This window comes from Lepisma saccharinum, chromosome 17, assembly GCF_977018435.1.
Source record: "Lepisma saccharinum chromosome 17, izLepSacc3.1, whole genome shotgun sequence".
Taxonomy (NCBI): Eukaryota; Metazoa; Arthropoda; class Insecta; order Zygentoma; family Lepismatidae; genus Lepisma; species Lepisma saccharinum.
Window position 1 is genome coordinate 8,259,603 of NC_139245.1, and position 23,666 is coordinate 8,283,268.

The window sequence follows — 23,666 nt, forward strand, 5'->3', positions numbered from 1 at the left end:
TTGATTGGTCACTGTATTCCACAACAATTGACTCCTTGATATTATCAGAAAATTTACGATCTAATACTGATATCTCGTATTCTCAATTTATACAACTAATTACAAAAGCTCTGGATATTGTAGGTATACGTTCAAAAGGGCAAGATACACATAGATTCCCACAATTATATTGGTGGACACCAGAATGCGAGACTGCTAAACAGAATCGTAAACGTGATGAGAAAACATTTGCTAACAGACCCACAATTACCCACAAGATTGCCTGGAAGAGAAGTCAGGCTCTTGCTAAAAAAGCTTTCAAAAAAGCCAAAAAAATAGCCTGGATAAATTATTGTAACTCTCTAGGAAATGCTGAACCTATAAAACTCGTCTGGAGAAAATTTAATTCTTTAAGACACCCGAAACTAAGCAGGAAACAGACAATTGATGTAACCTGGCAAAATGAATTTCTCTCCATGATTGCGCCTCCTTCAGTAAATATAGAATATCAACCTCCTCTGGTTCCACAACAAATTTTTACAAGAGAGTTTCCAGCTGTGACTGTCATAGAATTACATAATATACTACATAGAGTTAAAAATTCAGCACCAGGAATGGATGGAATTCCATACCAAGCTATAAAGAGCTTACCTAAAAGGGGATTTGATATTTTAGTCGCTATATACAATAAAACATATACCGGAGGTAGTATACCTTCAGAATGGAAAACACATGTAGTAATTCCTATATTAAAGTCGAATAAACCATCATCAAATGCCCGTTCCTACAGACCAATAGTTCTAATTTCAGTATTGGAAAAATTATTCGAACGCACGCTACAAAAACGTCTTATGTGGACTTTAGAAAAACAACGATTCTTTCCCCCTACGCAAATTGGTTTCAGATTACAACATAGTAGTCAAGATGCCATTGCAATTATCAACGCTGTAATTCAAAATAACATTGTTATGAATTCCTATTGTTATAGTTTATTTATCGATGTGGAAAAAGCCTATGATGCTGTACCACTGATGCAACTTTGTCAATAACTGGAAAGAATAGATATATCTCCTATGATTCCCAGATTAATTTGGAATTTATATGCTGATCGAAAAATTTTTGTCTGGTTTCAAAATTCTATCCAGGGGCCTAGATTCACAACTACAGGAATTCCACAAGGAGCTCCACTCAGTCCTATACTATTTAATATATATACACAGTCTCTACACAATGAACAATTGGAGGATTTTGAACTTATTCAGTATGCAGATGATTTCTATTTTTACAGAATTACTCCACAAACAACACAGGGATTAATAGACATGACACGTTTAATACATAAACTTCAAGCATGGTTTTATGAAGTAGGTTTATCTTTCAACCTTAATAAATCTCAAATTATGATTTTTAATTCTCGTAACCAAAATGTATTTCCTAATAATATTAATCATATTTCTGACATCCCAGTGGTATCTACATGTAAATATTTAGGAATTCATTTCGATCGTAAAAATAATTGGAAACTGTACATAGATTATTTAATAAATAGAGGGAAATCTGTCCTAAACATTCTAGGTGGATTGGCAACTACTAAGTGGGGTAGTCAACCCACAATTATGTTACTATTTTACAGAAACTGCTTTCGCTCCTTATTTGAGTATGCGGCTTTCAGTTACGGTGGTGCGTCCTCAAAAGAGTTACAAAAAATTGATGTACTACAACGCAAAGCATTACGAATTTGCTCTGGATTGATGAATTCTAGTCCAAACGTAAGTGTTTATATGGAAAATAGAGAGATGGCTCTATCCCATCGCCGCAAACAATTAACAAATAAATTTCTTTTTCAAACCTGGGAGAATCATAATCACCCATTTAATTTGCTATTTGAAACACAAAAACAGTGGGCATTTATGAATGTTATAGATCCGATCAATCCGAAATTTTATTTTCTTCATTGTTATTGTATGGATCCTGACGCGTACCAAAATTCTTTCACATATCATTCACCTCCAGTATATAAATTAGATTTGCCTCTTTATGCTCAGGCTAACGTCCAATTTTTAGATCATGGTCAGCACGCTCGGTATAGAGAAATATGGCCAGATTTAATTTTCATATATACTGATGGCTCCAAAAAATTTCAGGATGTAGGTTGTGCGTTTTATATTCCTGAAATGAATCAACACGAAATATTTAGGTTACCAGCAGACACTACAATTTTTACAGCAGAATGCTATGCTATTTACCGTGCATTAAATTATTCCATACAAAAATAACTATAAAAAAATACTCATTCTAACAGATGCGTTAAGTGTCTTACAGGCACTAACATCATCATATCCTCAACTATGTCGTCAATCTATTTTCATTATATTGATTATACAATTAACTCAACAAGCACAATCCAAAAATATTACTGTTCAGTTTACATATGTCAAGGCACATCACATTAACCAGAGTAATATTATGGCAGATATGTACGCTAAGAGAGCAAGGGATTTACCTCAAATATCTTTCATCAGACTCCCTTATACAGATCTATTACCTAGAGTTAAAATTAAAATAAAAAATCACTGGAAAATTTGGTGCAAGGAACAATTGACGGTGGTAGGTCATGCATACAGATGGCTAGCGGAATTTGATGCAAGCCAACCATGGTTCCACAGATGTCCTCTTCCAAGACAGGTTATAGTTTTTATTAATAGATTGCGAACTGGTCACTTACGTACACCAGCACATTTAGCGAAAATAGGTATTATACATCAACAAAATTGTACATGTGGTAAAGATAATCCAGATGCCCAACATTTATTTTTGGAATGTGATCAATTCTCTCAACAACGAAATATATTATATAAAAATCTGATAAGATTAAAAATTCCATTACCTATATCTTTACTTTCTCTTTTATCTGATTTATCAATACCAATTATTTGGATTTTATATGGATATGCTCGAAAATGTCAAATCGAATTATAAACAGAACATAGAATGTAAAAGTGTAAAAATTGAAAATTGATTAGTGTCATCTGTTGTGTATTGTAAGGAAAAGTTGTGTAACAGAAATCATCCCATACCACAGACTACTGCTGTCCCATAGTACAAACATTGGCCAAAGTCGACAGTTTGTCAGGGTCAGAAGAAAAAGAAGAAGAAAGCAACTATTTGCTACTGACCCGTTTTGCATAAGTCTAAATTTGTAGTATAAACAAATCAATTCTACTGTATGACATAAGATGTGCGTTAGTTACATAATGTTAAGAATTACAAAGAAATGTGTCTTTTCACTAATGTAATCAATGTCCTAGTTATTTTGTAACTTCGTGGAGAGAGACACTTAATAAATGTATAATGTGCAGTTGAGCGAAGTATTTTATATATTTAAATATTAAAAATACCGATTCAGGTTCATCCCACCAACAGAAATGTGAAGAGGTTGTAACATAATGGTTGTAACAGAAAATTTAGGAAGGAAACTAGTTGAAGTTACATCCTCACTGAATCTTGAAGGTACGGTGGTTTAGTTCGATACTTTAATTTTCGCTTGACAGTTTTAATGTTCTGGAGCTTAAGTAAATTTTATAAATCTGGCATTGCGTAAAGTGCTACATTATAGTTTGTGATTGTGTGTGTGTGTATCAACATAGAACAAATATACATTGACAGTAAATTTCAAGCTCTTCATGTGTAATTCAAATTACAAATTTCGTATTCCCCGGACAGATTTCTTCATTTTTACAGAAGAAACTACTTATGGTAATAAGTTTCTGTAGCATTGTCTTACATCTGGAAGGTGTTTTGTGTGATGGGGGAATGTTTCATAGCAGAAATTCGACCATTGACGCATAGCCCCACGAACCATTTCTGGTAAGGTTAGGTTAGGTATGGTCACATATCGGTTACAATAGTTAAAAATTGGGTACTAGTTTACTATCCTTCGGACAGATTTCTTCATTTCTACAGAAGAAACTACTTACCGTAATAAGTTCCTGTAGTATTGTCTAACATCTGGAAGGTGTTTTGTGTGATGTGGGAATGTTTCATATCGGAAATTCAACCATTGACGCATAGCCCCACGAACCATTCATACATAGCCCCACAGCCCCACGAACCATTTCCGGTAAGGTTAGGTTAGGTAGGGTCACAATAGGTTACAATAGTTAAAAATTGGTTTAAAAAAAAATATGCGTAGCCCCACACACCATTCTCGCATAGCCCCACAAACCATTTGCAAAAACGTATGTTCTTCAGTTGCAAAAACACTTTTTTTTAAAAAAAAATGATCAAAAAAACGTGAATACACGTTAAAAAATGATCCGCGAAGGAGATACAAATGTCAAAAATTGACGAAACTCAGAAGTTAAAGGTGTCCGAAGGATAGTAAACATTTACCAGCCCCACAAACCATTTGCGGAAACGTACGTTCTTCAGTTACAAAAACACTTTTTTTAAAAAAAAAATTGCAATTACTTTGATAAAAAAATGTGAATACACGTTAAAGAATGTTCCGCGAAGCAGATAGGTAAGTACAAATGTCAAAAATTGACAAAACGAAGAAGTTATAGGTGTCCGGGGAATATCAGATTAGTACCGAAATTTTTAATTTCCATGTAGGTCTATACGACATAAGTTGCTGATGTGTACACTTTGCAACTTGGTATCTGACCATCTGAAATATATCTAAGGGTAACGGTTCCGATTGTTTTATGATTTTTTTCAAATTCTCCCAGCAGGAAGACTTATTATCATAGAATTTTGGCGATCATTGTCACACGAAATTTGAACCTTCCTTAAAGTAATGATCACTCTTTTCGTTTAGAAAAAAAGCTAATTATGTTGGAAAAAACAACTTAAAAATTAACTTACACAAGCATGCACGCTTCCCATGGGCAATGTATTTTTATTGACAAGCGACTGTAGACTAGTGGGAATTAATGTCAAAGTAAATTGTAACCTTAGTCGAATGTATTTAGGGACTTTTTTTTAATGCTAAGAGAACCAAACTTGACCTGCCTAACTTAACCACAAAAGCATATAATGAAACAAATCTTAGATAATCGCTAAAACTCCACAGTATGTGTTAACAGCGATAAATTGAAATTGAACCATGTAAAAATTGCATTCGTAACATGATGAAATCGCAATAAATCAAAAGGAACTTGTGCCTATTCTGCATTCCTAAGGATTCCTGAAGGTGCCATTTCGTTCTTTTCACACAAATAATCTCAATTTTTGACATATCGATTAATTCTTGTTTGCTCGTTTTCGCTTGCATTACATGCAATATGGCGGAGAAATCTTGACTAGCGTTGTCCATGATCAGTGGTTATGCAATGTTGCAACCTTCTTCATCGAAAAATACCTACCTTCGTGTTACTGATTTTGTATTTTTTTCCAGGTTCGAAAAGCCCACGAACCATGCACTGATAGCCCCACAAACCATGCACGTAGCCCCACAAACCATTCATAAATAGCCCCACAAACCATGCACGGTAAGGTTAGGTTCAGTTAGGTTAGGCAAACATAGTTAAAATTTGTCATCTTCAAAATTGTCAGGTTCTTGGAAAACAATGGTGTGGTTGGAAACATTGACCGGGGGTGACATTATCGAACGCACGCAACGTATGATTCATGTAGTGGAAGGACATAGAGGCAACAGCTTTCGTGCATTGGAGAGACATTGATCTTCAAAAATACATGATTTACCGGCGAAATAATTTAAGCGATGGGAAAAAACATTTCTACGACCTTTCAAAAGTGTACGGAAAGTCAGTTTGGTAAGTACTTTCTCCTGTAAAATTGATGAATTACGTTTCGGACATACTAAAATTTTACCTGCCTATCTGTAAGTCTAGAATTTATAAAAATTGCGATGCAGCAGTTTGGATGTCAACAAAAATTAGCCCACTATGCAACAGATCCCATTACCAGATGAAAAGCATGGTCGTGAAAGATTTATATGCTCGCTCATTTCATGAAGTTTGAAACTACAAACAAGTATTGTATTGAACTATAGACCAGTATTATAATAGACAATCAGGTAATGGTTCTGAATGTTTAATGATTTTCGCAAGTCTTTTAGGAGTATTAGGAAGTGCTTTAGAATAGATACTGGAAATGATTGTGAAAGCATGTTCGAAGCTTGAAGAAACTAATTAGTGCAGTCAAAAGCTTTACTATGCATCATTTACTATAGAAAAGTAACTTACACAAGCATCCATGCTTCACAGCCATTTTTGGCTTCCTGTCGTCTCAGATGCAGAGGGTAAGAGCCCTAAACCTGACCTGTGTAACCAAACATGAAAAGCATACACAGATGTAATACTCCTTGCACCTCACATCACAAGTCGTAGTAGCACCAGCAGTTTGTATCCAAGATGACAGTAAACGAATGTATGCTAGGACATAGTAGTACAGTGAAACGAATGGATGGTAGGACATAGTAGTACAGTGAAACGTGCTGTAAACAGACCCTTTATTGAATGGAAATATAGGTTAAAACATGAACTTAATTTGCGACTTAACTTTGGGGGCTGGTACAAATTTAAGGCTTAACCCTTTGGGGACAGAGTCAAAAAGTTTTTCATCCCATAAAATAGTTAACACAATTGTTACATTTGCGAAATCACAAATATTATTTCTTACTTAGCTTCTCAAGTCTTAGGATGTTAACAAAAGTATCCTTAATTAGTAAATTTTAACAATCCTGAAAATTTGAGGGGAGGGGGCAATTTCCCCCCCCCCCTTGCCAAGTTACGTGTATGGGTTAAATGGAAATATTTCTTGGTCCCATGACTTCAGAGCCAGAAGAACATGATATTTTCTCTGGATTAAACATAAACTGAAATCAAAAGAAGCCTTTATATGGAAAATTTCCCCAAGTTCCTTTCGGTGGTAGGTGGCTCATACATTGGCCGAAATCTCAGGAGAAAAGTTTTTGCACCTCCCCTAGGAGACTTGAACCTGCAAACGTCCCATATGATACTCATATATTTATGATGTTACACATACATTGCAATTTGTTATTTCAGAGCAATTTTCAAAACTGCTTGCTTTTAAATTTATATATATATATATATATATAATTGGAAGATTGGGCATTACTTGATCTGAGCTGCTCACCTGTTTTAGCTTATCTGCCATCGGGATAAATCACAGTACATGAGCTGTTTCAAGGATCCAGGGTGTATCTTGCAGTCTCTCCGAGTTGTTTGAACAAGCAAAACATAACATTTCAATGATTGACCCTTCTTTGAAACTATCAAGGTCCTCATGATTATGATTAATCCAAGTAGACTAAGCAGCATGAAATATCCAAGAAAGAAATATGAATTGCCTAATACTGCAGATCCTTAACACGATGGAGACCATAGTATTTGTCACCCTCGCGGTTGTCATCATATATTATCTTGGTGCCAGAATGCTTTATCAGAAATGGAATATCTTTGGGAATCCTTATTGATAAGCATTAAAGAATCATTTCATGTTCCATATATGCGTGGAAAATGATTTGCATATTTAAAATTTTCAATTGAAAAGAAAGGTTTGTGCAGATATATAAAATTATGTTTCATTTTTCTTGTTTTAATGATGCAATTGTTCACACTCGTTGATTAATTGAACCAAATTATTTTTATTTCTGCGTCTCCCGATGGCATAGTGGTAACATCATGGCCCTATAATCAAAGGGTCCCGGGCTCAATACCCGGTGGAGATTCATTGCACAGTGGTTCCGATACCACTTTAAACTGTAGGTTCAGTCCTGATTAGCCCTTCTGAGCATAAGGTGGACTTAAAACAAACCAACAAATACAAGTCAGTTTTGATATATTTTGTCTCATTAGTTAAGATAATGTGCCCACAGTAGTTGCATATTAAAACTTACTTGAAAAATACTTGTTAAAATATATGTTCATAATTTATGATGTGTGTCAATATATATAAATATTTTCCCTTCAAAACAATAATTTAGTGTTAGCTTTTTTATGATCATGTTGTAGTTTCATTCATGATATTGCCACCAAAGGGTTCTGTTTCTAGTCTGGGTGTTTCTTTGTATCTGCATTGAAATCATGGTCCATTCTCATCATTATAATTAGCTAAGAGTGGCAAAAATGGTCATAATATAATAATGTACAAATACATGCACTGGTACTGATAATTAGCAGCAAACCACGGCAGTTCGTATAATTACGTAGCTTATTTCTAGTAGTAACTGTAAGTTGTAAATAAAATAATAGTACTACTCTCATGTAATTGTACAGGTATTAGCCATAAAACTACTCGAAAATTTTGGAAAAAAGGAGACTGGTCATTACCTCTTATTATGCTTAAATTTTTACATGGAAGAAATCATAATTCATTAAATTTGTGTATTCAGAATGGATGAGGTCTGGTGAGTGAGTGTCTTTCAGAATGTGACCTGTGCAAAAATATTAGTGCGTATTTGTCATTTTTAGGTTTTATTTACAGTGTTTCTCTTCACAGGAACTTCAAAGGAATTTCGACTTCTTGGACAAGAGCAAGATGGAAACACTGTTGTTGGTTGGACATTAGAAACAACAAATCAGTCTGGTTCACAAGAAGTTACATGCATTGGACTGTTTAAGTATGACACATTTAATTTACAGGTAAGGATATGTAATGTAATGTGTAGCAACAGGTGTAACACGTAATCTAAAACCTGTCTTCATGAAGCTAGAATTTCTACTAGAAAGGCATTCTGTCCACTGGTCAGGATGCTGAACTGTTACATGACTACAAGTTTTGCTTTCATGTGGTTCTTGTCATAACACTGGTTTGTGTACATATAATTTAGTTTCTTGATACTTCAAATTTCTGAAAAAAATCCATTCATCTCGTATTTCCAATTATGATATGACAATTGTCTTTTATATTACAAACTGTATTCATGAGGTTTGAAGTGAATTGTAGAATAAGCATTTTATGATCGTCATGAGTCAGTGTGAAATATATGTGACAGCCATGTAGAAATTTACTGTTTAATGAAATTGCTGATGAAGATTCTTCTGTTAAAGTGGGCCTTAGCAAATTAGACAAGCTATGCACAGATTGAAAATTATGTGTTCGGCTTAAAAAAGTAAATATAATTTGTTGTATTTTATTGTGATTTCACCAGAGACCCTTATGTGGCCGCGGTGGCTCAGTCGGTAACGCGTCTGACTACCATGCTAAAGGTCCCGGGTTTGATCCCCGGCCGGTTCAAATCCGGGAACTTTCCTAACGATGGAAGCGGCCCCGGCACCCACCCAGCGTCGAATAACATGGGTACCTGGGGGAAACCCTATGGGGGTAAAGGTGGTCAGGGGCGTGATGCTGATCACATCACCCCCACTCACGACCGGATCAAGAAAGTGTGGGGCGTTACCCCCACACCCGTATACGCCTTCATGGCATGGTGCTATGCACAAGGGAGCACTTTACCTTTTTTTACCATTACAGGGATTCATTTACTTGTCATCCTCTTGTTTGTGTTATTACCTTGTGTCCAGTGTCATTGATGAACACTGATAACTAGAGACCGGATGTTTAGGCACTAAAAACATATAAAATAGGCAGGCAAATAAGCACTTATAATTTTCAAAATAGGCAATGAAATTTAACTCAAAATAATGAAGAAAGTCATACAAAAAGAAATAGGTGTTTAAATAATATTGAAACATACCTGTACATTCTTTATAGTTGCTTAAAATAAACCAGGAGCTCATCATTAGAGATAGCAGTCCAATATTGTACTTAATAAATCACTGCAAAGAGGAATCACGTCAGTCCAAAAATTTCCAGTGTATAATGGCTACACACAATAGTCTGACAAAAGAAATAGTTGGCTACTTCCAACCAGTACGCAAATTATTTAATATACACTTTATCACTGCACACAGGGTTATTTCAGTTAAAAAAATTACACTACATATTCCACACAGCAGTTCGAACTAAGAAACTGTTTAAATGCATTTTAAGTTTGTACTGTACGGTTTGGCAGTCTCTGAATAAGAAGCACTAATTGTGGTTGCACGTCACAGCAAGGTATTTCTTCAGGTGATCAACCGACAAGTTATGTCTGCAATCGGACAACACATTTTTTAGAATCGAAAAAGATTTTTCAAACTCCACAGATGTTACCGGAGCATACTTAAAGCACGCGAGAACATTTGGATCTAACTCGGTTTGTATATTTTCACCTTTCAGAACTTGTTGAATTGCCCTTAATTTGTCCAAGTCCTTATTAGCTGCAATAACTCGCTAACTGTTATTTTTAAATTTCTTGGAAGCATCGGAAACTAATCCTGGGAACAGGAAATTGTATGGACAGAGTTCAGTCATGTCTCAATTTTAAAGAAAATGCCTAAAATAGGCAATATCTGGCATTTATGAAATAATATAGGCAATATCGTATGAAATAGGCAAAATAGGCAAAATTAAATTGCCTTTAAATGAAGCTAATCCCCCCCCCCTGGCCTTCGCAACATTTGTTTTCATCATATCTCTAACAGGAAAGAATAGGCATTTTGCCTAACATCCGGTCTCTACTGATAACCTATCTGTTGTTTCATCCTGACTGGCAGATCTTACTCACTTCCATGTAACAGAACATAGTCTTACACCACAGATCTTGGATTTGAATTAAAAATTTTGGGTGCATCAGCACTTAGGCTATATTGCACCCGTCACACTATACGGGGCCCAGCCCCTTATCATGACAAGAATTAAAGCATGTCTGAAAACTAAAATATCATCACCTGGGTTAAAAGCTGATGCTGTAACAGGGAACTGAGCACAAACAAGGACAAAACACACACACACACACACTCACAGTCACACTCTCACTCACTCACTCACTCACACACACACACACACACACACACACACACAGTCACACTCTCACTCACTCACTCACTCACTCACTCACACACACACACACACACACACAACACACACATAGGCCCAAAACCTATAAGACATGCAGCAAAAATATTCATATCAGTACATAAAGAATCTCTCTAAGTTTGGTACATACCTTACAGATGCTCAATCTGTGCACTCTTGGTGATGCAGCAGACATCAATCATGAAATGAAGTTCCTCCCACACATGTCCCAACATATCACAATCGATACCAGCGATTGCATGCATGATCCTTTCTCGCAGTTGTGTTTTGTCTGCAGGTGCTTCTGTTCGATATTTGGTGTGAGATCTTCGTTCTACCGTCACAACCAACTCACATTTGGCAAATTCTAAGATGCAGAATGCTTTGTGGTAGCCAATGCATGGCACGTTTGCGTTAACTGCATTGTACTGCCACCTAACAGCTAAATATACAATTATGTGATTGGGGCCTATTACGAGTGGAAACTTGGAGAGATTCTTTATGTACTGATATGCACCTTTTTAGTGTATCTATTATAGTTCTTGTACTGTAAACATTCAAAACCTCAGATGGCATTATGAATCACCCTGTATATAAATTTGCAGTATAATATGATAAATATTGAAAGTTATGTTTGTCTTTTTCAGTTGTTATACAAATTTGACAAATTGCTCAATGTGATCCAGGCTTCAGTGAATCGCAGGAAAACATTATTAGGTGAGCTTACACTGGCATGCAAGCCATATTAGTTAAGTGTGCAACAAAAATCAAGATTATTTCTCAAACGCAATACTACAAACAAATTATTTCTTGTGCCTTGGTTACATATTTAGAAATTTGTGGACAACTTATTTTGTAAACACCTTAGTGATGTAGAGAAACTATGCACACTTTCAAAAAGTTATTATAAATAAATACAAGTATAATGTTTCATGGTAATCAAGACGTGTAGCTTTTAGAGGTAATGTGATAATTTTATAAATATCCTTAATTTTCACTCACGACCGGATCAAGAAAGTGTGGGGCGTTACCCCCACACCCCCTATATGCCTTCATGGCATGGTGCTATGCACAGGGGAGCACTTTACTTTACTTTTACCTTAATTTTCAATTTTTATACTTTTTGGTAGAGAGAGACATTTCTAGGATTTCTATTCATAAAGGTTTGCATACCCACTTTTTGTAGATGCAAAATAATATAATACAGTAAGTTTTAGTGGTTTTTATTCTTCCTGCGACATTTCGTCCTGGTTTCCCAGAACCTTTTTCAAGCTTACACCAAGATAAACACACACACAACCTAGTCACTCTACGCTTCAAAGGAATGTCTAATTTGTGTCCTTATTTCCTCTTAGGAAAACCGTTTTTTTACCTTGCTGTACCTCCAGTTATGAGACCTGTCGAAGTATTATATTATTTTGCATCAATTTCTAGCATTGAAATGTAACACCTTCTTTCTGAGTATCTTTCACTTTAACATAGGATTTTATCTTTTTTTTTTCTTTCTTTCTTTGTATCAAGTGCACATTGATTTTTTCAACATTGTATATTTACTTAACCCTCTCCTGCCCAAATTATGTATTTGAACATAAGTTATTTTTTTCCTTCTTACAACTTACTTAATTGTAGAGCAATGTAAGAACAGAACATTGAGCAGATCACTGTTGGAATTCTGAAGAGGCACAAATTCCTAGGATCTGGGTTTCAAATTAAACTGAAAGAACAAAAATACCCATCCTCAAATAAGATCATGGAATGTGAGATGTATAATATTTTCATGTTGGAGATGTTTTAATATAATAATTTAGTGCAAAATACAGCTGAGATTACTATCATGATATTTATTTTCTAATATTTCAGACTATTTTCACAGGTTGTGCTTATTTATGGATGTATCGCATAATTATTTTTCCTAATGTAGATTCAGTGAACTTGTTGATTATGTGTCAGGAGATTTCATACTCTGAATAAGAGCATCTGAAATACAAAATTTTCCAAGATGACAGTGTCTCCTAACCTGCAGTTTATTTAATTTCAGGAATTATTGGTGCTGGGAATTCTGCATTAATTTTTTTCACTAATATATTTTTTAAAAAATGTGATCCAAAACCAAGACATCCATAAAGATTCTTAAGTATATTTTTAATGATGATTAGCTTTTATTCTTATGTAAAGAGGCAGTGATATTGTCGAAACATTCATGTGAAAACAAAATAGAGCATCTACCTCATTTTTAGATACAGAGTAAAATATGTAATGGCATCAAGCCAGAATTTTCCAATCTTTTAAGCTATTAACTGCTTTGACCAAAATTTGGCCAAGATTGTTGTTCATTACTGGTATTCCTTTGTAGTTGTGGAAATAGACCTTGTGCCAGCCAGAAGATTGTTGAAAGGAGGTTATTTGTCTTAGATGCTATTTTGTGCAAGCATGAACAGTTTCTATTTCATTTTTATGAATAAGTCAATACAAATAATAATTTATTGAACTTGCTGAAAAATTCATTAGTACAATGTTTTTATGTGCAGAAATTATTCACACATTGTGCAAGTTATACACAGAACACGTGTTTAGTGTAAAAATGTTAATATAAATTGATATTATTATTTTAAGTTTGGGATATTTGTAAACATCACCTTGAAAATTTGGAATTATTCTTTAATTTTCTGTGGGTCCTGGTTGATTTTTGTTCTTAAATTTTAGTTATCCGGAATTAATGCTCCCTTGCAATCTTTTTTCATTTCAAGGATTTGTTACAAAAAATGCACACTGTGAACTGGACCCAAAAGACTCGGAAACTGAGGAAAATGAACTTCAGGAACCACTTGAAGTGTACCAAGTATTTGTTGCAGAAGTCAACCCTCAAGGAAAAGTGCATGAACTGCAATTGGAAAGGTCGCATCAAATCTTGATTCAATTTTTGTACAGGAAGAAGGAACAATCTGGAGATAAGGATAAATTTCTGGTGCTTATTCACCAGGAATGTAAGTAATTATTTCACAATATGATGGGACAGATTGTTCACACAAGTGGCATGGCTCATTGGTTTCACTGTGCACAGTCATAATAATCATGCCGCCCGACCCTGTGGCCGAGTGGTTAGCACATCGCGCTGCGACGCCAAGGGTCCCGGGTTCGAATCCCGGTCGGGCTTGGTTGTTTGTGAATGTCCATTCATCAATTTCATCACTCATCCCCATCTTCGCAAATTAGCCAAGAGGCACAAAACGCGAAGTAAAATAAACTAAATCAAATCAAAATAATAATCATGCTTGGTGAGAAGCACTTTTAATCAATTTTTTTTTCATATAAACCTACATTAAGGCCATGTGCACATTCGAGATAGCAAGTGGCATATGATTTGCCAAGGTAAAAGCCATAAAATCACTAACTGCAATGATCTGTCTACAGAGGCAAGCGCAACTGGCATGGATCTCTCTTCTTTGTTTGAGCAAATGGCTTGATTTGTTAAAGAGCATAAATTGTATGATTTATGTCTTCTGTCTCACAACTATCACTCGACAATTTGCACATTGTCATTTGAAAGTATGTGTGAGATCCTTGTCAGGTAAAATTATCGCAAAGAATTTTATACATCGACACTTGATTTTTACAACCCAGCAACCTGGATCCTACCACAAGCAATGTGCACATACTCAAGAGATTTCCAAGCGATTTCCATTTGGAAGCATTGACCACATGGTTTCCAGTCCCTTTAAGAAATTGCTATCCACAAATTCACTATCTCCTATGTGTACAAACTTATAAATAAATTACTTATGTGTACATGTTCGTCTTCCATCAAGTGAACTTGAAATATTTTGTCTTTTAATTCAAAGTACATGTAATGCATTGCTCAAATGCATGGAGCAAGATATGCTTGCATATGTATAAAAACAGCTTAATATAAAAATTTAACACAGTCATATGTAAGAGCTGTTCTGTCACAATCATCCCCACCAATTGGTTCTTAGTACTGAAGTTCTGGGCTTCAGTCCTGGCCTGGACGTAGGTGGGTGTTCTCTGTGAAAGCTCCTTCATCAATTTCATTGTATGTAGGACCAATCCAGAAAAGCCTGCCTGTGCTTAAAGTGGACATCAAACAAACTTTGCTGTGTTCTTTTCAATTCTGCCCGTGCCTGATTATGCAAGTATGATGCTCATCAAACATGATCATGTTTTAACTGTTTTATATTGTAGCAGAGTAGTGGATCAATGGCACAGTATGCCAGAAAACAGGGTATGAGTCCTTTTCACGTCTGACGTTTCGGTCAGTTTGTACAACCAGGGCTGGCTCTGCAATTCAGTTGGTAGAACAATGCCAAAACTGTCAAGAGACCTTGGGTCAAGTCCTTGTTTAGCCTGGCTTTTCTCATGTAAATTTCTACACAGTTTCTACATTTCTTTCGCATTTAGTTTTAATAGTTATTCATGTTGATCTTGGTATAGGACTTCAAAAGCATTCAGTATTTTAGGAGTTAAAGTATCGAAAGGGAAAGCAAACATGCATACTACAGGTTACAGTTGGTTGTATAAATTCACACATTGCTGAAAAAAATTGACCTGTACATACTCAGCATCTGCTTTGCCTATTGGAGTATATGTGTAAAATACTGTTTGTGGGAGACCTTGAGGCTCAGCTGTACGTTTAAGGCTGATGCCAGCAAAGTAGTTTTTGAAATTTCCTCTCCTTTTGAAAAACTACTATACATTCCAATTTCTGAAAAATTACATGTGATTAGAATTCCTCCCAGAGTGTTCACATGAATCTTCATTTGGTATGCTTTTGCTGTTGTGTAGATGTTTGTAATATGAGGCACATCCAGAAAGTAAGTTCCGAAAGTGCCCCACGATGGCACGAGTGGTCAGAGCGGGACGCGCTTGCGCAGGAGAGGAGGAGAAACACGTAGCCATAACCTGGCGCGAGCGCAGTTGTGTGAAGTCAATGGTGATAGAACTGTGGTACGGGAAACATGGCTGTGTGCATACAGTCTCCCACCGAGTGCGGTAATCAGGTTTTTCCACGCTAAGAAGCTGTCGGCAGCAGATATGCACCGGCAGTTGTGTGAAGTGTATAGACAGAATGTCACGACTGCAGGAATGGTCTGAAGATGGTGCAGAAAATTCACAGCAGGCCCCACCAACGTGCACGACGAACACCGTAGTGGCTGACCGTCCATGGTGATGCCTGAATTGGTGGAAAGTGTGCAGCAAGCAATGATGCAGAACCGGCGGTTCACAATGTCCGAACTCTCATGTCAGTTTCCGCAGATCTTCCATCCCTGCTGTATGAGATCGTCACCCAGTGACTGCAGTTTCGCAAGTTGTATGCACGATGGTTCCAGTCCTTGACGGCAGAATTCTTTGACACGAGCGTACAAAAGCTGGTGCCGCGTTACGACAAATGCCTCAACAAGGATGGTGCATATGTTGAAAAGTAGGTTATGTATCACTAACTTTACAGTAATAAAATCATTGTCTTCTGATGCTCGTCTTTCATTTTACAGTCCATCGGAACTTACTTTCTGGATGCGCCTCATAGTTTAAAAGGATTATGTAGTTACGAAACTATTGTGTATATATATCTAGACAACAGTGAAAGTAATAAACATGAAGTTCTACATGAATGCTTTAGAAGGAATTTTAAGCAGATGTATTTTTATAGAATGTGTAATATCGTAGCAGTTTTTGAAAGGAGAGGAAATTTCGAAAACCACCACTGGCATAGGTCAAAAGTCCAGCCAAGCCTTAAGAGTAGGCACAGGAGCACAAAGTATGCTGCATACAGTTGAGGGAAATTTCACAGTAGTAATTGCTTGGAACCTTAGAACTGTAGTTTGGTTGTAGTGTTACCTTGTTTTGCATATATGATTGCACAGTTGTCATAATTTATTAATGACTAATATCCATACTTAAAATTACTTATGTAGAATTAATTTTCTCACTTCACAGCTGTCTCTCTATATCAGGTTCAGTTTAAGGAGAATGCCATTGATTTATGGGTAAGTTATGTTCCTCGCACATGTATATTTCCAACCTGTCTCTTGCCTATCCTTGTTTCTTCACTTTTGTTATAATCAATAGTAAAGTATTTATTGTATATGGTTGTATATAGTGTATTATAGAATATGGTGTGCATTGCTGGCCTGGGCAATGTGTAGTGATTACACATTGTTAAGTCAGAGGTACTGGGTTTGAATCAAGCATCAGGTATTGCTTCTTTTAATGGACTACAAGGGCAGATTTTTGTCATCGTACATGGATACAGTTAGTTTGCGAATGATTGCTTTCAGTGAATGGCATTGTTGCAACGCATAACATTGCTCATTGGTTGATTTAAATGGCAAGGAGAAATTGTGTCAACTACTTTGAAACAAGTGGCATGGTCAGCCCAGCAGTAGGGATGTGACGAAGCTGAAAATTTACCGATGCCGATGTACTCACCGATAATTTTTGGAACCAATACCAATGCCGATATTCAACCGATTCCAATACATAAGATTATTAAACAGAAATGGGATGTTGTTTTCAGCATGACAAAAATAAATTTGTTATGTATATTTCTATTGGATACATTTGCATCTAAAAAAAAAAGTTATGTGAACCTTTAAGAAGAACATAGATTCTCAAGAGATTTGACATTAGTACACAAGCAGTTCTTTGAAATCAAAATGAATTCTTGTTCTTAATGTTGTAAATTTAATGCTGGCAGATTGAACTTCAGAAACAGGTATGCCCAAGTATTTTCTCACCACTTGCTGCAGGTTTGGATACTCAATCTTGAATTTCCAATACAACAGCGGATCCTGGTCACGTGGAATAGTTGGTTCAGCAATGTACTCTTTTATTTCTGATTTTGAGGTAGGATGATCCACTGAATGAGAGTTTGCAATAATTTTACTACAAAAACTCTACAAATGAAAAATCATAACTTTTCAATAAATCTTACAAAATTAAAATATAAAACTTATTAGAAGGTAAACTCTAGTATAATCTGTACCGGTTTAAATGTCCGATTTTTGCTGATACCGATGCCGATGTGTCAATTTCTGCCGATTTTCATACATCTGTAATCGGCTTCGGCACATCCCTACCCAGCAGAATAATTTCCTGCATGACAAAGACAATTCCTGGTCCACAAGCAAATGCCAGCAAAGGATACTACAGGTTTGTTGCAGCATTTTCATTGAGAAAGCGCTTGAAACGCCCCTCCTTCCATCTCCCATTACAGCCCAGATGCGAACCCATGTGTCTTTCGTAGTTTAGGCCTTTTGAAAAAGAAAAAAAAAACCTGAATGTACACTGAAGAGGTGTCAGCAGTTACAGGCCGGTTCCATTCTCAGAGCAAGTGCTTCTTCCAGGAAGACATCCATCGTTTTGTTTCTGAGTGTAAGAAATGCCTTAATACATCTTTTCTTTTTCCATTTATCTTTGTCAAGGTGTCTACCAGTCCGAAAATCCTAGAAAAGTGAGGGAAATTTACTTTTATTGCTTTTGTAGGAGTGCAGTAAACATAGATTTTTGAACAAACAACAAAAAGAAAGGACAAGAAATAACTTTAAAATTTGTTGTGGACAAACTACACTTCAGTTTTATACTGATGAGTATTACCTGTGATTACGGTAGGCATTCCACTGCAGGAAGAGGACTTACATTTTGAAATTTTTATCATGTAGAAATCTACAACAGTAAGTGTTATTGGTATTTACCACTTACTTGTTACAACTTTTTGAGGATACTTTGCATGATAAATGTTACGATTTTTTAGAAAACATAATTCTCTGTTTATTGTTCGTCAGTACATAGCAAGTGTCACTTGAAGGCTCACCTCTGATACTTGCTTCCCTCCCCTACCCAACAGCCAGTTACTGTTGAGTTTCCCTTCTTGTTATTATTACCTTTACATGTGAAGTTAATATTCTAAAACTTGGTTAAGTAAGAATCTAAGCCTATGTGTTTAGCTAAAAGATACTGACCTTTTTACAGACATACTCCTGTACTCTAATTGCCTGAATGATTGGTCTGATAAATTTTGGTTCTTTGTCTAGAAACCTGGAAAAGTCAGAAAATTTTGATTGATTGATTGATTGATCTTGTGTTGTAAGTCCACTTTATGCACAGTAAGGCTAATCGGGACTGGACCTGCAGTTTAAAGTGTGATCCGAACCACTATGAACCTGGGACCCCTTGATTACAAGGCGATGATGGTACCACTACGCCATCTGAGAGGCCCTCAGGAAATTTTGTTTTGGTGAAATTGTAGATACCCTGATCAAGGTAAAGCAGATATATAACTGTGATTTTTCATTCGTGTATTTCATTAATTCATCATTCATAAGTAATAAAACAATTTTAAAAATACAATACAAATATTATATGCAAATATGTGCATTTCTCCAGCAGGAACTTTGTGCGTAAGGGATGGCCCTTTCTCAAAACACCCAAATGTCAACTTCACTTCCATGTAGTGCACCCTTGACTGCATTTTGCAGATTAATGAGGCTGGCATCTGGGCCCATGGCCAGCAGTGTAATCCCCTATGAGACTTGTGTTGTGTGCTGACCATGTGTGTTTGTTCCTTCATCCATTTCATCCTCATCTTCGCATTGGCTGAAATGCAAAGTAAAATAAATCAAATAATTCATTCATTCCAGCAGAAACTCTAAACTTTCAACGTTAAGTGAACATCATGAGAAATATTGAGGAGCTACTTGATAAAAATAATAGAGCAATAAATATTTTTGAAGGCACTTAACACAAAAACACCATTAAACATTTACGTTCTTGCATTCTTGTAGTTTATTCATGTCTCTTGAAGCAACTTCACTTTTGTAACAAAACATCAAGAAAAAATCACAAAACAGAAGAATATTGTTTGATTTGTTAATTCACTGCTCTTGAAATATAACGTAGACAGTTTGAAAAAATAGTGTGATACATTGTAATATTTGTAACTATTCTATTTATTTATTTATTTATTTATTTGAGAAAATTTCAGATACAGCACAGGTGGCCATTTTACACTGAAATTGTCAACAATGAGAAAGCAATAATTATAATAAGCATAAAAATAAAAAATAAAATAAAATAAAATAAAATAAATAATTAAAAATAAATAAGAAATAATTAAGAGTAACAAATCAACATAAAAGTGAATAGCAAATGAACAAAAAAAATAAGTAAGAGATGACACTATGTGATATTAATTACAAGTATTACTTCTGATAGAAGACCGAAAGGCAAACTCGGAGGAAAATATATCAATACTTGAGGGGAGATCATTGTATTGTGCTGCAAGTCTATAAAAGAGAGATCTTTTTTGAATTTCTAGTCTAGGTTTTTTAGTATAAAATAACCTTGTATTGCGAGTTGTGCGCATAGGTACTCTAAAGTGGAATTCCTCAAGGAGTGTGTTGCAGCGGATTTTGCCATTCACAATTTTGTATAAGTAACTGAAATCATTCTGCAAACGTCGCTGATAAGCAGTTTGTAAGTTTAGAAAAGACAAGAGATGCGGAGATGAAAAATTGCGTAATGAGGGAACCCTGTGACGGACTATAGCTAGGAAGAAGTGAAAGACTGAATCGAATCTGGAGAGGTGAGTGGGACATGCCATGGACCAGACGGGAGAGCAGTATTCTATTATTGGGGAGATGAATGATGTGAAGTACAAAGTGAGGGCTGAGATGTCACTAATTTCAGTGAAACGGTAGAGTAAACCTAAGAGACGCATGGCCTTTTTTGTGGTGCATAAAATATGTTCCTCAAATGTGAGCTTTTGGTCGAAAACAATGCCTAGGTCTTTGTGAGAGGATACTGCTTTGATGTTATTGCCAGAGATGGAGTAAGATGACTTTAACAGATTCTTCTTGAGAGAGATAGTGAGAGTAGTACACTTGTCAGGATGTAATGTAAGGCCCCATGTCAGGCACCAGGAAGTAAATGTTGCTATGTCATTCTGAAGAAGATGAGTATCGTCGGAAGTGGAGATTTCTCTGAAAATTTTACAGTCATCTGCGAAAAGAAGGTAATTGCTAGAGGGAGCTGTGAGATGGTCGGCAAGGTCATCGACGAATAATATGAACAAGAGAGGTCCTAGAACACTACCCTGTGGAACTCCAGAGAGGACAGGAAGAAAGTTAGAAACAGTTCCAGGAAGAACAACACGTTGTTGGCGATCGCTAAGGTAGTCTGTGAGAAGGGTGAGAAATTTGCCATGAATGTTGAATCTATTGCATAATTTGTGAATCAGAAGACGATGACTAACAGTATCAAAGGCTTTGGCCAGATCAAAGTATATTATATCTAATTGTGAATTATTTGAAATGCATTCCATAGCATGTGAGAGTAAAACAGACAGGTTTGTAAGACAGGAGCTACCAGGAAGAAAACCATGTTGCTTAGAGCTTAAGTACGGAGAAACAAATTTGTACAGTCTGTCTTTGATTACTTTTTCACAGATGATGGACAGAGGAGAGAGTAAGGAGATTGGTCTGAACAAATAAATACTACAGTAATAATCTATTGGTAGGGACGTGATTTTTTCTTTTTAACGATAACACCAAAAAGTTGAAGAAAGCAAAATAAAGTGTTTAAAATGTATTTCGGTAGGTAAAGGAGGCAAGTTTTCGGTGTTTTGGAATCGCAAAAAACGCGAATTACACATTTTTCAGAAAACACTGAATTTGCACTTTAACGCGAAAAACGCCGCGAAATATGCACTATAAACTGATATAACACTTCTGTTCAAAAAGAACTACCAGAAGCGCTATGAGATTTGTCCATTTCTAGTGTAGCTAGTGAAAGTTCGATTCAAAAGAGTTTGTCATGCTTCAGGTGTTGCAGTTTGGCGCAGAAATGACTGACAGTACTTTGACCTAGTCATGAAATAGGATTCGCCGCGGGGATCTTCTCAGAAGGGAAGTTTCGCAGGAACGGGAAAATTTTCAGGGAGAAACACCTGTTGTGTGGGAAGAGGCATTGGGCTGCGGGTGTATGTGTGTACACAAAACTTGAGGTCTGAGAGGGAAATTTCAGTCAGTCAGGTTAGGGAAATTTCAGTCAGTCAGAATCACTGAAGCTGCATGGTTTGTGCAGTGTCTTTCATTTCCTTTTCCTTCTGTGGTGTACTTCGCAGCATCCCAAAGCCAGCAGTGAATGGATTACTTTGCTTCTGAAAGGCTTTATGCTTCAGATAGAACTACATTATTTTGTAATCACTGAATTTCAAAATAACATGGGAGCGGAAGGATTCCTTGATTAAGCGCAATGGAAGTGAGAGGCATAAAGGCTAATCGGGACTGGATCTATAGTTTGTTGAATCCGAACCACTGTGGTGCCTCCACCGGGTATCGATCCACTTGATTACAAGGCGGCAACACTACCACTACTCGTCGGGGAGGCACGAGAACGAAAGTAATGTGAGTGTAACAAACCGGCAACTTTCTGTCGTCCAAGGCTTCGAGAAGCTTAAAAGAAGGAAAGAAGACAAGGTGTATATCACACTTCGAACTGTGGAAGCTTTTGTTAAAGCAATCATTCCATTAGAGTGAATGGGAAAAAAACTGCTATCTTTCTATTTAGAAGTTTTTTTATATTTATATAGAAAATGTGGTGAGTGAATACTGTGAACATTTACTACGCACCATTTACTGTACGTGATAAATCATCAATGTTATTGTAAACTGAAAAATGAATTTAAGAAAACAATTTTTGAAAATTTTGTTGTGAGAGAGAAAGTTTTGAAATATGATTGTGTTCAAAGATTTGGGTGATATCCTTCAATAAACATTTCATATTTAGGGGCCGATGAGATGCAGTAGTTTTTCAAATGCAAGAAATTTTGTAATTTCTCACAAAGGCAGGCCTTCGATTTATTTATTTTTGTCATTAAAAGTAAAATTTGCCTTACTTTTCCTTAACTAAAGCAATGTTAAAATCTTATGCATAGAAGAAACCGTAAAAAGGCATGTAAAAATAACACCGATTTTCAATTAATAACATCGAAATTTGCTTTAAACTACGAAAAATAACACCAAATTGCAGTAAAAAATAACCACGAAATTTAGGGAAAAATAAAACAAAAACTTCAGATCCCTATCTATTGGTGTTGTTTCAAAGTGATATTGACTCAGACATAGCACATTACTTAAATAGGGAAAAGGATACAAATTTGTCAGTGTGTGTTTTATCTTGCAGGTTCCGAAAGGATCCCAGTGTGTAGAATCAGTATTACGGATATTTACCTGGGCCCAATGGGATCCAATAAACCAGAGTTTATACTACATCCACTATCGGAAGCCGCAGCAAAGTGTAGAAGGAGAAGAGGAGCCGGAAGAGGGACCTATGATTCCCACATTGTCTTGTCTACAGTTTCATGATGATCTGCCACATGAAACAGTAGTAAGTAAATATTAGTGTTATGATATATTGCAAGAGCTGAGCCAATAACAACGTATAGGTATCATAAAGTATCAGATGGAATGTTCTTACCGATACTAACCGATAGTTCCTGGTAGAGGCACATTGCACAGTGGTTCAGAACACACTTTAAACTGGTAGGTCTAGTCCTGATTAGCATATCTGTACATAAAGTGGACTTAGAACCAATTCAAATTAAAATTAAAATTACTAGCCGATACTTTTCCGAAGTCTAATAAATCCTGAAAATTATAGAAAATGCATAATTTTCATTACTTTTGCTACAGAATTAGGAAAGAGAAATCACTTTTGTGATTAAATGATTATCTCATGTGAAATTATGAATATTTTACAGCCAAACTGGTAGATTGCTTTGATAT

The 23,666-nt window shown here is 36.0% G+C and overlaps 1 protein-coding gene across 1 annotated transcript in view; it reads left to right on the top strand.

Moving 5' to 3' along the window:
- Positions 1–3,142: 3,142 nt before the first annotated feature.
- pigeon (gamma-secretase activating protein pigeon) overlaps positions 3,143–23,666 on the top strand; it is a 49,670-nt gene continuing 29,146 nt past the window's right edge. The window contains exons 1-6 of the mRNA XM_083138887.1: positions 3,143–3,489; positions 8,467–8,609; positions 11,514–11,583; positions 13,614–13,850; positions 16,819–16,868; positions 23,065–23,268. Coding sequence (XP_082995013.1) covers positions 3,426–3,489; positions 8,467–8,609; positions 11,514–11,583; positions 13,614–13,850; positions 16,819–16,868; positions 23,065–23,268 — 768 coding nt within the window. The 5' untranslated portion in view covers positions 3,143–3,425. The remainder of the gene's footprint in view (positions 3,490–8,466; positions 8,610–11,513; positions 11,584–13,613; positions 13,851–16,818; positions 16,869–23,064; positions 23,269–23,666) is intronic.